The sequence below is a fragment of the Perissodus microlepis genome, chromosome 5 (assembly GCF_051167445.1).
Source record: "Perissodus microlepis isolate ML-2025 ecotype Zambia chromosome 5, ASM5116744v1, whole genome shotgun sequence".
In the NCBI taxonomy this organism is placed as follows: Eukaryota; Metazoa; Chordata; class Actinopteri; order Cichliformes; family Cichlidae; genus Perissodus; species Perissodus microlepis.
Genome location: NC_140465.1, coordinates 17,576,108 through 17,592,430, shown reverse-complemented (window position 1 = coordinate 17,592,430; position 16,323 = coordinate 17,576,108). Strand labels below are relative to the sequence as shown.

At 38.2% G+C, this 16,323-nt stretch overlaps 1 protein-coding gene across 1 annotated transcript in view; it reads left to right on the top strand.

The window, feature by feature from the left end:
• The window catches only part of LOC146387062 (guanine nucleotide-binding protein G(i) subunit alpha-2-like), a 57,858-nt gene extending 46,480 nt beyond the window's left edge, over positions 1-11,378 (top strand). The window contains exons 3-9 of the mRNA XM_084928394.1: positions 1,436-1,577; positions 3,616-3,776; positions 6,361-6,489; positions 8,801-8,930; positions 9,103-9,256; positions 10,063-10,273; positions 10,375-11,378. Coding sequence (XP_084784520.1) covers positions 1,436-1,577; positions 3,616-3,776; positions 6,361-6,489; positions 8,801-8,930; positions 9,103-9,256; positions 10,063-10,253 — 907 coding nt within the window. The 3' untranslated portion in view covers positions 10,254-10,273; positions 10,375-11,378. The remainder of the gene's footprint in view (positions 1-1,435; positions 1,578-3,615; positions 3,777-6,360; positions 6,490-8,800; positions 8,931-9,102; positions 9,257-10,062; positions 10,274-10,374) is intronic.
• Positions 11,379-16,323: the final 4,945 nt, after the last annotated feature.

Genomic DNA, 16,323 nt, shown 5'->3' with positions numbered 1-16,323 from the left:
CCCACCTCAACAGCGATGGCGCGTTGCAAGAGACCCTGCTTATGCATTTCAACAACCCGAACACGTTCAAAAAAGAACAGTTTTTTGCCTTCGCCATCAGAACATCATGACAGTGTGACTACCTGACAGAAAATGACAATGAATCCACAGATTTGGTCTTTTAAAGGCATGTGGTCTTAAACGTTGATCAGCTGTAAAACAGTGTTGTTTTCAATAAATTGCACGCACAAAAAATGTCCCACTCCCATTTCTTCTTGTTGCATGTTGAAGCTCTACTTGGAACCTTGTTAAGATCCAACCATGCAAAATATGATTTTTTTTTTTTTTTGTGGCATTTTTCAAGTGGTCTTAAACTTTTGATCTGGACTGTATGTTTGTGGACTTGGTGGAAGTGATGAGCTCGTCTAGAAACAGCTGTAGTGAATATGAAAAGTATAACGCAAAGTTGACATAGAGATCGATTGCCTTCAAATTAAAAGTTACATACTTTAAAACATAGTTGCTGCAGAACAGCTTTTGCTTTGAAGACAAAGGTCTCCAAGTTGAACTACCGATCAGTTGGCAGTCAGTAGGAGGTTTTTGGACCTTGTTTTGGACCTTCTTTGCAACTAATTTCACATAGCAAGAGCCAGAAAAGTTCAGGAATCACTTCCAACCAGCCTGGAATACATTTTTCCTTAGCAACTGGCAGTTGCTTCATGTCCATTATGGCGGAAAACTCCCAAGCAACGTGCGCCTGACATCACATGAGAAACCTCATGTGATGTTTGAACAGTTTTGTGCCAAATATCAAGTTCCTGATTGTTCTTAGTTGTAAAGAGTTTAATGACAAGTTTATTTTTGCCTTACAAGACTGTCACTTGTAAGGACGTAATTCTCTAAAATCATTTAGTGTGAGAGGAAGCCACCCATGCGCTTTCAGTGATTTTGGCTGCGCCTCACATTGCTTCACAGTGGGCTCTCTTGCATTTTAATGAGGTCCTATTCAGCACATCACACAACCACTGAACATCCTGGCTGAGGCAGGCTGGGGAAGATAGTTCTGTTTGGTTTCCAGCCCAGAGGCTTCTGTCTTTTCAAACAAATGCTTTTTTCCCTCTCTACAGTTGTATCTATACAACTCAAAAAGCAAGTAAATATTTGCTCTAGTCTCTTGTAACTGAATGATATAAAACACCTGAACGTTCCCAGTAGCTCAGACCAGCAGCATCACATACAGATCTGTGTTTTTGTTGTTGTTTTTTTTAATTAATCACATGAAATATACATTTCTATTGTTTTAACAGGTTCTTTTTTTAGGTGTCTGCTACAGTACTTTTCATTATTTTATAGCAGCATTCAGCTTTGTGAATAATTGCTAAGTTTAGTTTTTTAACATAAATTATGTATGGGTTGTTGCTTTATCTGAATCACCATCCTTCCCTCTTTTCTCCAGGATTATTCACGAGGATGGATACTCAGAAGATGAGTGTAGGCAGTACAGAGCGGTCGTCTACAGCAACACAATCCAGTCCATTATGGCTATCATCAAAGCCATGGCCAACCTCAAGGTTGACTATGAGGAGTCTGCCAGAGCGGTATGTCTTTAAAATACAGAACTTTTCACCCAGTGCCATCCTCTCCGTGAGGGAGATATGAGTGAAATGATATTAGTGATGCAAAAATGTTAAGATTTTGCAGCTCTTTTCATAAATCACCGGAAACTTCTGAGCTTTAGACTTTTAAACTTTGCTCAGTGCACCTGTTGTAATATAATTAATGTTAAATATACATTAAAATGCAGACAAAGGGTCGAAGTGCTCCAATGCTCCCACGTAATTTTAACTTTGCCATTCAAGGTTATACTAAACCTGCAGGATAGTATAGTGCAGTTAAGCTTTAGTGATATCATCTTGACTAATCACTACCAAAATTTTCCTCTCTGCCTTCTTCATAACCCTTCATATCTTGCCCTGAGGATTTAAGGATTTGAGGCAGCAGAAATTATGCAGATCAAGAATTTCTCTTTAAGTGCTGTGTGATCTATTCTATTCATAAATGAACACTGGGCAGCAGATATTGAAGATGGAAGCCTGCAGTGTCAGAGTACCACCCATAAAAAGATCACAGAAATAAAGTCAGTCTTTACTCCAGAGAACATGAAACAAAATCATTTGTTCCACTGAGCTATAATTTCTCATGTGATTCTTGCCTCATATTCCACCCCATCTTAGATTCATGCAGGCTGTGAAACATTGATTGTTTTGTAACTCGAATAATCCTTGATTTGGTTTTTTTAAACACATTTGATATGTTTTCCAAATTTCACCCTCCTGGGTGACCTTTATTTCAGTGTAGCTGTATAAACGTGTGTGTGTGCGCCAGCCAATCCTGACACAACTGCCTGTTGTGTGTCAGGATTGGCTCTGCCAAGGTAGTAAGCGCTGCATGACGGGTTCTGCCGGACAGAGTATTAAAAAGTAATTTTTAAGTTAAGCATACCGCCATTGTGGTGAGCTGCAAAGAGCTTTTTAGTATCCTGTGTCTTTCAATCATTTCAGTCAAGAAGAAACAAGCTGCTTTACTCTACACTTGTTGTGTACATGCGTCTTCATTGTTTACCAAATAAATGTGAATGCAAGGTACTGATATAGGATCAGTTACGGCACTTTCAGACATATACTCCTTTTATCAATCAGATTAATCTTAGTCACATTAACATTGAAGCATTCACAAGATTTAGAGTGCACAGAACTCTTTTGTATGTCTGTGTGTTGCTGAGCTCACTAAAAACATACCTGTTTTGAATCATCACTGAGGGATTTGAGTTTTCGTAATCCAGAATATTGTTTACCTCCCGTAAACTTGACTGCGAGGGGTAAGGGTGAGCTGCAGGACACTGACACAGAGGACAGAGAGAGAATACAAGCATACACGTACTTTTACCATCACTTTGTGGGTATGCCTGGATGAAGCCGTGAGAATCATTAACCCGAGCCTGTTGATTGACTTGTTTGAAGGTCGTACAGTTACAGGAAATTCAAGTTACGTAATGTGGAAAGAAAAAGAAGTTGTCCGGTTATGAAACCAGAAGTGTGTAGGGGTTGTAGTTTGTGCTATTTTTAATTGATGCCGATCAAGATATCAGTCTTTAAAATGCAAAATTACCATAAGCACACACAGAATACGTGGAATAACAGCAGGTTTGTTTGTTTTTTCTGTGGCGGTGGCATATAACCAGTTACCAAATTTAATAACTGATTTTAATCAGAATATCAGTAACCATGGGAATCTTGGCTGTACGCTTCAATAAACACAAGTTTCAATTTTCTCAGTTGGTTTAAAAAAATAATTCTGTGGTTCAGTGATTGATGGTTTTACTGTAATAATATTTTTTCTGATTTTGCCCTAACTAATGAAGTTAGTATCTTATGTCTCGTAATTATAAAATGTATTCTGAGCCAGGATTATTTTTCCATGCAAACTACAAATACAATGGAAGCTATGTGAAAGCAAAGTCCTGTAGTGTTAGACTTATCAGTCTGTTCCTTCATGAAGAAAAATAAGAATAAATGCATTTTTAAATATTGATGTGTATGTTTTGTTTTTGGGTTTTGTTTTGTTTTTTTGCACTAGGATGATGCTCGCCAACTTTTTGCGCTGTCAGGAGCGGCAGAAGAGCAGGGCACCCTGCCAGAGGACCTGTCCAACATCATCCAACGACTGTGGGCTGATGGCGGTGTCCAGAGCTGCTTCACACGGGCCCGAGAGTACCAGCTAAACGACTCTGCAGCCTAGTAAGTGCCTTAATAACCTGGGAGTGGAAAGAACAAGAAGACATTCATGGGCGTATCTGGTACTGTAAGGCATTTAGAAAAAAAAAAAAAAAACATGTTTAATTAATTTATGAAACCATTCCTTAATCCAGATTTAGAGCTAAAGTTTAAAACTACTGCTATAAGTAGGTTAATCCCCAATATCCAAACCTTTTGTTATTTTAGTTCTACTTGTATTTTTTTATTTATTTATTTAATTTACTTTCCATTTGTTTTGCTTTTTTAGTTTGGCCTTTCTTGTTATTAGATTCCTCTTTGTTATGTTTAATATTGTCCTATATTCTCTACTTCATCACATCAAACACTGACAAAGCTTGCGCAGGGAACAGTAATGGTTATTAATATTGAAGACATCAGTGTTTAATTTTATCAGTGGCTTTGCCTTATACGGACAACAGAGTCGAGCTCAGTCTCTCTGCAGGTCTTAATTAGCTCAATGACCCTTATCAGTTAAGTGCCCCATTTGTCGGCTGCATCGCTCTTATCTACTGGTGTAATAATGGGAAGAGAATGAGGTAAATGCGAGACGCTACCGGTGCGAGGTGGTTATCACGTCCACCCTCGGGGGAGTCTTGGGGAATAGAGAGCATTGTTAACCACTATATCCCTACAAGCTTCAGCAGCAATTAACAGCACTGCTTTCTGTTTAAATAGAAACCCTTCGATAATGACACTTTGATCGATGACACCTCCAGATTTTGCTGTGAGGTTTCAGTGTAGTGCTAAGTGCTTCCAGGTGATATTTAGCATCCAGGGAGAATAATATTGTTCTGTGTTTGTGTTGGCCTGTATAATCATAACATCTCAGTCTCGTGTTCACCGCCCTTGTTAAAGCTGAGGGGACCCTGAAACATGCTGCTAACACGGCCTCACATTTAGCACCTCTGGGAGTGGACACTGCAGTGTTTCATCATTGCTTTTATAGAGAGCAGAGTGAGTAGGTTGAGGACCAAATGAGTCTGGCACAAGACCATAATCCATATCTGAGCACCTGCTGAGAGGGAGAGAAAGAAAAGGAGGAGATAAAAGAGAAAGAAAATGGCACAGCGCACATTAACCGAGGCCTCTCTTCTATCACACCCTGGATCTGCTCTTCGTCTTCTTCTTCTTCTTCTTCTTCTTTTCGTCTTCATTTTTTTTAAAAAGAGGCTTTACCCCTAAGTTTATTACTTTCTCTCATCCACGTCTATATACATAAGCTGGGTCAGTATTGGTCTATCACACATATTTTGCTCTTTGAGTAAAAGATGCTTGGCGTATTTTAGAAGTTTTGTCAGTACATCGTTTTCTCAGCAGAACAGCTCCAGTTTCATTCTTTACAATATTCTGAACTGTCAATATCAGCTTCAAGAATCAAGTAACCGTGCTTGTCAATAAACTGTTTTTTCTTTGTGTTGTAATTGTTATGAGTGCAGCAATATTTCTAGTCTGCCACTCTACAGATCTACTGTAGCCTTGTGCCAGGTGTCTTAAACTTCTGTGTAATAAATGTGACAATATAAAGCCACCAACCTTCCAAAAAACAACTGCAGTTAAGAACCAAATTCTATGAATATACAGGATTTATAAACACAATGATCAAACCAAACACTCTTAAATCTGATGTATGAACACCAAAAGCAGCCTAAACCACTCTCTGGGCTGAGTGGGATTATGATTACACTGTCAGGCATGCTGAATGAGTAGTGGTATGAAAGCTCAAATATTTACACTTGGGTTGTGGTGTTGTTGGAGATTAAATTAAGTTCCAACACTTGCACAGTAACTCTTTTTTTTTTTTTTATGCAGCTGAATACTGCATTAAAAGATGGACAGATTATATGTTCGCCCTGTAGCTCTTTCTGTGTAGTTTGAGATAAGATGAGATAAACAAAAGACACTGTCCCTTTGTGCTCGTGTCTGTTTAAAGACTAAGATCTCAGTGTCTCAGCAGAATTTTGTATTTGAGCTGCTGATCATACAGCATTATTTTATAATTGCTGAATGTTTGATGAGAAAAAACTTGAGCTTTTACTAACCGCAGGTTGCGACGTTTGCGGCATTTTAAAGCAAGCTTCAAATATTATTTGTAAAACTTTTCAGTTGGTTTAGAGCAATTTTGTGTTACATTTAAGATGCTATTAATTGATCCCCATAGTGACATTTATTGTCTGCAATTGAAATTCAAGTTAGGAAAAGCCCATTAAGTCCATCTTAAGTATTCGTGATTGGTTTTTTTTTTTGTTTGTTTATTTTTAAATGCGATTGGGTAGATAGAAACTGTAAAGGACAAGCAGTCTTGTGGCGTTCTCTGACAGGATGTCAACACATGTAATACGATCATAAATTCGTCTGTGTTTAGACAGCAATGTGCTGCCGGTGCTGTTACTGCCAGCATGAGACATGTCTCACGTCTGTCTCCAGGAACAGATGGGGCTTTGAACCAGAAAGAACATTCTCTCACCTCTAACCTAACAAAGTATCTCAAGATGAAACACCCTTTGTTAGTTTAGAGGAGGATGCTCCAAGGTTGATAAATAGTAATGTGTTTGTATCCTTCCATCAGCTACCTTAATGACCTGGAGAGGATAGCCAAGCCAGACTACATCCCCACACAGCAAGATGTGCTGCGGACTCGAGTCAAGACCACAGGCATTGTGGAAACACATTTCACCTTCAAGGACCTGCACTTCAAGTAAGACTTCTTTTACTGTTTTTCTCGGCTCTTTAAGCTAATTTTATGAAACAAAATTCAAAATTTAAATAAGATACATTAGGCTGTAACCTGTAACTTTTTTTTGCTTTTCCCCCCCAACTGTTTAAACATCAAAAGTGAATAATTGTTTAAGCATGCTAACTAAAAGACATGAATTTGATGAGTCAGGAATTTAACATTTATCTAATAATACAGTTAATCATAGAGCATGAGACGCATCACCTTTACATTTTACCCCTCAGCTATAAACGGATGATGGGGTTTGTCGTCAAACCGCTGGGCAGGCGGGCAGGTGGATATGCAAGTTTGTAAATGTGATAACTCAAAAAATGAGGCAATGTAGACGTTTGAAATTGATACCTTGGGTGCAGCTGCTGAAGGTCGGACGAGTTCGAATCCTGGTGAACTTGACCTCGAGGTCAAGTTTTAAGACAATCTTGTAAATGCAGGATTTTTAAATTGATACCATAGGTGTGTGTGTGTATTAGCAGGCTGAGGGGTAGTGCTGCATTTTTGTGATTGCTCTGAGCATTCTTATTTACATATTGATAACATTAAATTATGAATGTGAACAAAAAATGACTGAACAAAAGCACTGAAGTCTAATCTGATCTTCCAGGCTTTATAATGTCACTTTAAGCTCTATTTAATATGCACATAAAAACTCCTTTCTTAGAAAATGATGCTTTACTGCTTTGACTACAAGTTGTCATCGAAAGGTTCTGTGTAGAGGTCCATAAAGTGTTGGATGCATGTCACACTGAAAATCTTGTGTTCCCGAGGACCATTTTCAGCTGCTATTTAATTATTTCGCTTTTTCAGTTGTTATAATGCAAATGAAGTAACTGTGAATGATTCCTCACTGATAAAGGCTTAAGTCAAGTATGTCAGGTTTTGACTCTATATACATGACCTCAAAGAGTTTGGGCTCCACTACTTCTAGTAACTTTTTGAATATTGCCAAAGCAGCCAAGAAAGTGTTTTTATGGGCTTATGAATCATGCTTTTATATTTGCACTGTAACTGTTGTGGCTTCTTTGCAGCACACAATGTTTCTTCTTTACCGAAAGTCATAAAATTCTCAGAAAGGAAAACATTTATTTATTTTCCAGTTTGCAGAGCAGTTGTTCATTTGAACAATTGAGGCCATTATTATTAGTATTATTTTAACCTTTAACAGCTCATGCCATCCATTACTGTACTGTAATGTCACATTTCTACTTACGATTCATAGGGTAAAAAAAAAGAGGGGAAAACCTTCAGTGATGAGCAGAAAGATCGATATCAGTGATTGCGAGTAAACTGTGGGAACGTGTGGGATTTTAGTGAATGAATAGTTGCCATTGCAGGATTATACACATCAGTGAAAGAATTGCAGGAATGCAAACTGTTGCTGTTTTGGAAATTTGAACACTGATTTCTAGCCATGCTTCTCAGAAATGTTTTTGTTTGTGATTATTGCTAGTGGTGTTACCCCCATTGCTATAACCACACACAACCACATTATACTTCATATCTGATGCGCACAGTAGTCAAACAACAGGGGAAAGTATTCGGAAAATATTCAACACCTCTTCACTCAGAGTTTACTGAAAATAAGCGTGTCAGTGTGTGGCTCCCATGTGGAAGGCGTCACATCGTGTCTCGATATATAAAGTAATCCTTTGTAAAGGACATTAACCAAATCCATGCAGACGAGTTTACCTAATCCAGTCTCTTTCGTGCTGGAGTGTATGATATATATGACTTATGTGAGCAGTGCTGTGGATGAGCACACTGGTGGGGTAAACAGTGTAAAGTGTGTCACTGTTCTAAAGATCCCTGCTTCAGTCGGCACAAAGCTGGCCGTTTTGGGAGAGCCAAAGTGCTGCTGTAGTGAATCAAATTCTGCAAAGTGAAAACTGCTCAGCAGGAAGAATACTGTCATAATATGAGTATTGCTTTAAGATGTCACAAACGGTCAACTATATCTTCTGAGAAGCTGAAAAGAAGGAATATTGAGTTTGGCACAGTCGAGATGAGCATCCTCGCTCGTGCATCCAAGTCCTCTCCATCTTCATGAATAAATTATACATAATCTTAGTGAGAAACCTTCCGCACCATGCGTCATCCTTAAGTCTTCTTGTTACCAGCTGCACTGTGCTGAAATGCCTTCAGGAGGCAGGGAAATACAGAGGCCTGAAGAGAGGCAGAAGTGGGAAACTAGGTCAAGAGACCTAAAAATGTTTCCTTCATTGCTGAGTCCCATCCACCTCATAGGAATATGTTTACACTGTGTTTGTTTGTACAGGATGTTTGATGTTGGAGGCCAGCGGTCAGAAAGGAAGAAGTGGATCCACTGCTTTGAGGGAGTCACAGCCATCATCTTCTGTGTAGCCATGAGTGCTTATGATCTGGTCCTAGCTGAGGATGAGGAGATGGTGAGTAAACACTTAGAAAACAGTTGCTGAACTTCACATTGGAGTCCAGTCCCAAGAAAATGAAAAGAACTGGAAGGAGGGCCGAGGTTTCAGTGAACTCATTTCCTTTGTGTGGTCTCATAGTGTTCTCTAATAATCTCTTTATCTCCGCATTTGTGCCCGGCCCACCCAGAACCGGATGCATGAAAGCATGAAGCTCTTTGACTCAATCTGCAACAACAAGTGGTTCACAGAGACGTCCATCATCCTGTTCCTCAACAAGAAGGACCTGTTTCAGGAGAAGATTGCTCACAGCCCTTTGACCATCTGCTTCCCTGAGTACACTGGTATGTATGACTGCCTCAGTACAAACACAATCATAAACACATTTGTCATTGCGTTTATTCTTTATAGCAAGTCCAGTGATAACGTTGCAACTGTGTAGAATGATAAACACGAAAAACCTGTTTTGAGACTTGTTTTCACTTGCCAAGCTGTATTTTTCATGAAATCATGAAACAAAATCTAGCCCCAGTTTGTATTTCTTGTGCATTATCAGTCCATTCATGTGTCAGAAATGAGCAACTTTTTAGAAAACAAAATCTGAAGGTGTTTTTACAACACTTTCCCAAAATCTTCTTTAAAACTTCTGGATGCAAATTATACTCCCCTCCTCCCCACTTGCTTTCCACTAAGCCAGAAATGAGCGTACCGTTTTTGCACAAGAAAGGCGCACCCATTTTTAATGAAAATATGAAATTTAAAAAATTCACATTGGTACAGTGTAAGCAAATGCACTCCATGTGTCCTTCCTGCTGCGTGCTCTAATCAGGAAAATCCTTCACCTGAGAACTCTTTAGAAGCAGGCAGTAAACTCTCGTCTGCTACATGTGAGAAAGGAAAAGTGCAAACAACATTTGTAAAACGGGGGCTTCTTTGACTTAAATGTAACAGACTGCCCGTGCATAAAGGTGCAGGTTGCAACTACGTGCACAACTACAATGCAGGATAAGGAAATAATAATACTTGATTCGTAGGAATTGCTGGAAATGAGTAGATTTGGATGAGTGCCAAGTGAAACTGTCTCTGCCTATCAGCAAAAAGATTTGACTTCTTTTCCACACTGATTAAGCTCTCCTGAAACTTTTCTCAGGCCCCAACACATACGAGGAGGCCCAGACTTACATCCAGACCAAATTTGAGGATCTGAACAAGAAGAAGGACACCAAGGAAATCTACACCCACTTCACCTGCGCCACTGACACCAAGAACGTGCAGTTTGTGTTTGATGCCGTCACCGATGTCATCATCAAGAACAACCTGAAGGACTGTGGCCTTTTCTGAAAATCAGTCTGAGAGTCGAGGTGAGTCAAAAGAAGAAAGGACTTGAAGTCACTAAGAGCCATGTGGATTCATAAACCAAAATGACTGAGATATTTTTGTTTGTTTTCTGTGTTTCTGTTAGGATTACTTGAACCGCTCTGACCATAGCGATGGGGGATTATACACGGATCATGAATGACTGCACTGGCCAACCACGATTTATGCTTTGATCTGCTTTTTAAAAAGACACCTAAGAGACTGAAAACCCGACGAGCCTTGCAGATTTTCAACAATTGCTGATCCAGTTGCTCGTGTTATTAACTCTTTGGGCTATGACCACAAAAATCAACATCTATTTTATTTTTTTTCTTTATTTTCAATTACTAGAGGAGGGAAATGTTTTCTTTTGCATATATATATATATATATATATATATATTCATTTTACTTTTAGAAATTCCAATGTGCAAATTATTAACCTTTTAATCACATGATGCTTATTTTTTAAGAGCTGAAGCACAGGCATGGACATAAAATATGATTCATAAAAAAAGTGCTTTTGTTATAATGTTTACATCAGTTCATCATTCATAGCAAAAAGTATATATTCTGCATGACTCAACTTGGCAAATATTAGCTCTGTAATCCACACAAAGTATGTAACATTCCAACAAAAACAAAAAAAATAGGAAAAAAAATTAAAAAGCTAAAAAAAGAAAAAATGGCTTCACCTGCTGGGGGGGAAATTGTGGCTCAATTCTAAACAATATTTAAAGTATGTGTGTACCTAACATTCTTTCACTTTTATAGTATCATTTCCATGTCTGTTGCAGTATATTTGTGCCTTGACTTCTGTTTACAACCATTTCTTAGAAATGCTTTCAGAACTGTTTGACCTACTGTGCTCTGCTGCCTAGAATCTCTGAGTAGTATTGTGATTGTTAATGAGAGACAAAAATCTAATTCCGTAAAGAGGTTAGTGTTTTTGGTAAATAATAAAATGCTTTAAAAATTCCTTTATGATTTAATTTAAATAAAAGTAGACATCACCAAACTCGGTATATTGGGGTTTCCTGTCTGTTGTGTTACATTAATGTTGCTGCCAGTTCATGTTTCAGGTGATAACTGAATAAAATGTTCACTGAGAGCTTTGATACCATATTTTTTTTGTAAATTTGTACAGATGATTCAAACAGGGGGATGATGGTTTTACACCAGTAAAATAACCGAAGGGTTGTTTTTAATATCATGGCTAAGCAGGTTTTGATTAGATGGTTTCAGCCACGGAGGAAGAACTAAACTCCAGTAATACATATCTTTGTGTTCATCAATGTCAATTGGACACGGTAAAAGCAAAGAATGCTCCTGGCCTTAAATTCTCCACAGATGACTGACTTTAGCATTAGAGCAGCTGATCAAAAGCTGGCAAATGTAGTGAACTGTAACACAGCTACAGTACTGTGCAAAAGTCTTGAATCACCCCCCTTTGTTTTGCTTCCAAGGTGACTGGCTTGTAATATTTTTTTTAGGTGCGCTTGATTAAATAGTTCTCCAGGCTTTGGGGCTTTCTGGAGGTCTTTCAAAGTTTTCATTTGCACATTTGGCTGTTTTTTTTGGGGTTTTTTTTTTTCATTCCAGTCTTTGTCACTGACTAATTTTCAGAGGATTTTTTTAACACCGACCAATGAATTATTCAAGCAGTAAATTCAAGGTATCAACCAGTGTTGTGTCTACACAGCCAGTGGTGTTGGGGATCTTGTCAAAATTGTGACGCAATTATGAACAGAGGAAAATGGCATCAGATTTTAACCCACTGTGCAATATCATCTGGAAAGTGTGTACTGGGATTGGCTTCTTTTTTCAGCATGACAGTGATCCCACATCTGGTAAAAGATTACCTGGTTAGAAAATATGTGTAACTATTGGTTATGGATTGGCCTCCTCAGAGCCCGGACCTCAATTACTCTGAACCAGTGTGTGCTCGTCTTGACAAAGAACAGAACAAAAGCAGCCAACATCTAAAAAATAGCTTTGAATGTCCTTCAAGTAGCCTGCAAAACTTTTCCTGAAGACTACTTACAGAAATTGCAAGAAAGCTTGACTAAGAGAGCTCAGGCTGTGTTGAAAAATAAACCAAAGAATGATTTTTAAGCTTGTTGGAAGATGAACTGATGTACTGTATTTATAGGTTTCCAATCGCAAAAATCGCTGCACCCATTTCCCAAACAAAATACAAAGAAACGAGGGGTTACAGTACTTTTGCACAGTAATGTGTACAACAGTCAGTGTTGGTAAAAATGCATCTGTTTGGCATAAGCTACTCCTTATATTAGACCAAAAAAGACTAAAGGAATGCTGCATTAGCCCTTTAAAACCTGAACCATGAAATAATTGCCAGAAAGCCAGGAGTTTATGGAACCGTCTGAATGGCAATAAAAATGAATTACATTTTTATTGCCATGACTTTTCATTTTTATCATATTTGCTACATCTGCCTTTAAAAAAAAAAAAAAAAAAAAAAAAAAAAAGCTGAAAAATTTATTATTCTATTAATTTAGATTTTTCAGGGGGAAAATCTCGCTGATGTCGTAGGAGTCTCAAAAACAAAAATCTGCGTGTCTCAAATATAAAACACTAGGCGTTCACGGGTTAAACACAAGGGTTAAAAAGTGTTTTGCTTATGCTTGATGTTTCTTTTCATTTACAGGAGGAAGACTTCTTAAATTGAAAGTAAGAGACCTGCTATATACAGCTTTTTATTGCTTCAATAATGTCTTCTGTTTGATGCGAGAGGCATGCACGAATTTTAAAAACACTGAGACTGCCATCTGGTGGACACATGCATATAGAGATAATAGCTGATCAACAAATATTTACAGACTATTCAACTTTCTTGGTCAGTCTCTAACAAAACTATCACCACCAAAAGCATTTAACACTGGCAGGAAACAGAAAATGTCTCGTTTTCTTTTTCCTGCAGCTGTTCTTGCTATATAGCATATATAGTACATTTAGATTGTAGCTTCTACAGGGGAAACTATAGAAGTAGATGACTGTTTTGGAGAAAAGGTTTACATTGTACTTTGCAGGTCTAGAGAAATATGTTGCGTCTTAAAAACCACACAGATGCATCTGCTATTTATTGAAAACTGACTGCATAAACACTTCACCACTCAGAGTTTTTGATTGGCAAATGGCAGCGGCAACGTTCAGTTTACCTGGACATGAACATGTCTGGGATATTGTTATTGTTATTGATGAGAGTGATAAGGTGGGAATAGAAAACAGCAAAAAGTTCACATTAGCTTGTGGCATACTAATAATACAGTCTTACCAAAGCTGTGACTTCCTCCTGAAATGATCCTTCAGGAGGAAGTCGTGACAAAGCCTCTTAGACTTTTTATGGCTTATAAAGCACTGATATAATAATACTGACATTCATAATGCTATATTGCATATCTGCATTGCTGTAGGTTTAGTAAAGGAATCTATCATTGACAGGGGTAGTAATGTAAAAATGCTTGTTAGCTGCATGCAGAAAAATCAGCATGACCCTTTGGTACGCTTCAAGCCAGTTTCCCTTGCAAAGTATTTTCTCCAGAGGGCGCTCCGGTTCTGTGAATGAAGGCAGGGTGAAGTCTCAGGCACACTTAATCATCAGGTATGATGTCAAAGTCTCTGTCCAGTCACCAGTTATTTCAGTTTTATTTTAAGTGCTCATCTGTTGCAAATGCTCATATGCTACTTAATGTTGGATTGCTCCCCAACTGTCTGGATGAATCCGTCATTCAGATTTGCATAGACATCTATTCACGAAATGTAAACGGCAGGTGAGGTGTTAAATGACTGATCGTTGCATTTACATTTTGAACCTTTTGTTGTCACTCTGATCCAATGATTTACAACCAGCCAGCAGCAGGAAGAGAGCTTTCATTCCTCTTCGGGAATTATAAAGAACCACAAAATAACTGTGAACTTGTGGGCTGAACATTTATGATGGAAACAATGGCTGGGAAATTATTTAAACACGCACACACACACACATCACCAAATCATGACTGATCTTGCCATCTTAGAGTTTTGTTTTCTGGCTCTCTGACTTTTCTATGTCACACACAATAAGAGTGTATATGAATCATCCTCACCCCATAAAGACCGACAAAAGCTAACTTGACAGTACATATTAAGCCTGTATAAGAATAAAATGAATCATTTTGTACCCAGAAGTGAAACAAGAAGTTCCTCTTAGCCTTTTTTAAAGAATAAAACTACACATTTCCTAAAGCTTGAAAAAAATAACTGTGTATTGTGTGTTTGTGATGTTTTATATATGACTTTAGGCAATTTTAGCAGATGTTTTGATTTTTTTTTTTATATAGCTTTCTGTTTTAATCTGCTAAGATCAACATCTGGTTAAATTAAGTGTCCCCCTGATATTTGAACAACAACTTTAAGCACTTGCATGTAGCTCAGGTTTAAAATAAAAGAATTTGGAAAACCTCCAGCAGGACCTAAAAGTGAATTAAAAGTTTATCTTTTGTGCCCTGACTCAGTTACTCGAGTAGCTCCCATGATGAACATAAATCCTAAAACATTTGTGATTTGAAATGACAGGAGAAAACTGAACATAGGCAATGGGATGACTATAATGAAGATAATAAGCAGTTCATCTCTGGTCTGATTGGGGATAGTCAGATTTGCTTAAGTATCAGCTTGTACAATAAGTCAGTCCATTAGGTATTTAGGAGAGCAGCATTGCTCAGAAGAAAGGTAATAATCACAGTTCCATTTAAAGCACAGTGTAGTTAATTACTTAATTCATCCTGTAAAGTGTATGGGATGGGTGGTGGACACAGAAGGACTCTTAAGGGGAACCACTGATAATGGGAGTCTTTTTTTATTTTGGGGGGAAGCAAATAATTCCCATTGCTAAAAGCCTGGCGTTCTTTAAAACCTACAGGTTGCACTCAGATAGTAGCCTATAAAATGAACCATTTACAGTCTTGTGGGGATTAGATTGTCAGGACAATTCACTTTTTTCTGGATGGCAGATTCAGAGCCACACACGCACACAAACACAGGTAGATTCGTGTACAAAGCCAAGTTTTCGTAGAAATCTAACTCTGGAACAGGTAAACTGGCTCCGCTATTCTGAGGCTTGCTGTGAGCACTAATCTGCACATGAACAGTGGGCCATCAGGATCATTCCCCAAAGACCAACAACTTAATGCATGCCTTAGCCCATTGGATTTGCATACACGTTATTTTGAATGGAAGGTGGGGTGCCAAATGACTGTTGTGGTGGTGGCATGCAGTTAAATTTACACTCGGGCACTTACTTTGCTTCTGAATAAATGGATGAGAGTGCAATGAGCCATCAATTGAACAAGCGCCACAAAAATTAGAAACAACCTGAAAAAGAGCGCTAAGGTTTGGGTTAAAACACTCATGTGGGAAAGAAAAAAGGGGCTAGGAAAGGAAACACAATGAAAAGTGTTTGATTACGTATAAATGCATCACAGAGGATATGAAGCAGTCAGTCAGTCGCAGTCAAAAAGAAAGAAAGTTTTTTTGTTTTGTTTTTTACCATCTGATAAGTTAGGGGTTTGCTCTGACCAAAAAAAACAGAAGCTTCTTAAAACTTCTACTATTTGCCGTTTTGTTTAGTTTGTTTTTCTGAAGCCAGAAAGCGATTTTATGATCGCCTTTTCAACAAAATAAGTGAATTAAAATGAAGTAAAAGCTGAATTATTATTATTATTTCTGGGAGCGATAGAAAGAAAGACTTTTCCTATCGCTCATAATCTCATAACATCATTTATAAATGCTACAGGCCCACTAAAGTAATCTCTAGTTCTGGGTTAAATCTTCCCAGGTCTTTGCGTTCAAACATTACACGACAACGGTGTTTTATGATGAAGGGTATGTTTAAAAAAATCTGAATTGAGTTGTGGGGGTGCTATTCTACAGAAGTATCTTTTTTTTTCTCTCCTGCTGTTTTGCAAATGAGCTCTGCGGGCATCCTGCGCTCTGATTGGCTCATTCAGACACGAGTGGTTGTAACTGGCTGCAGAGCGCGGAGCTGTAAAAGG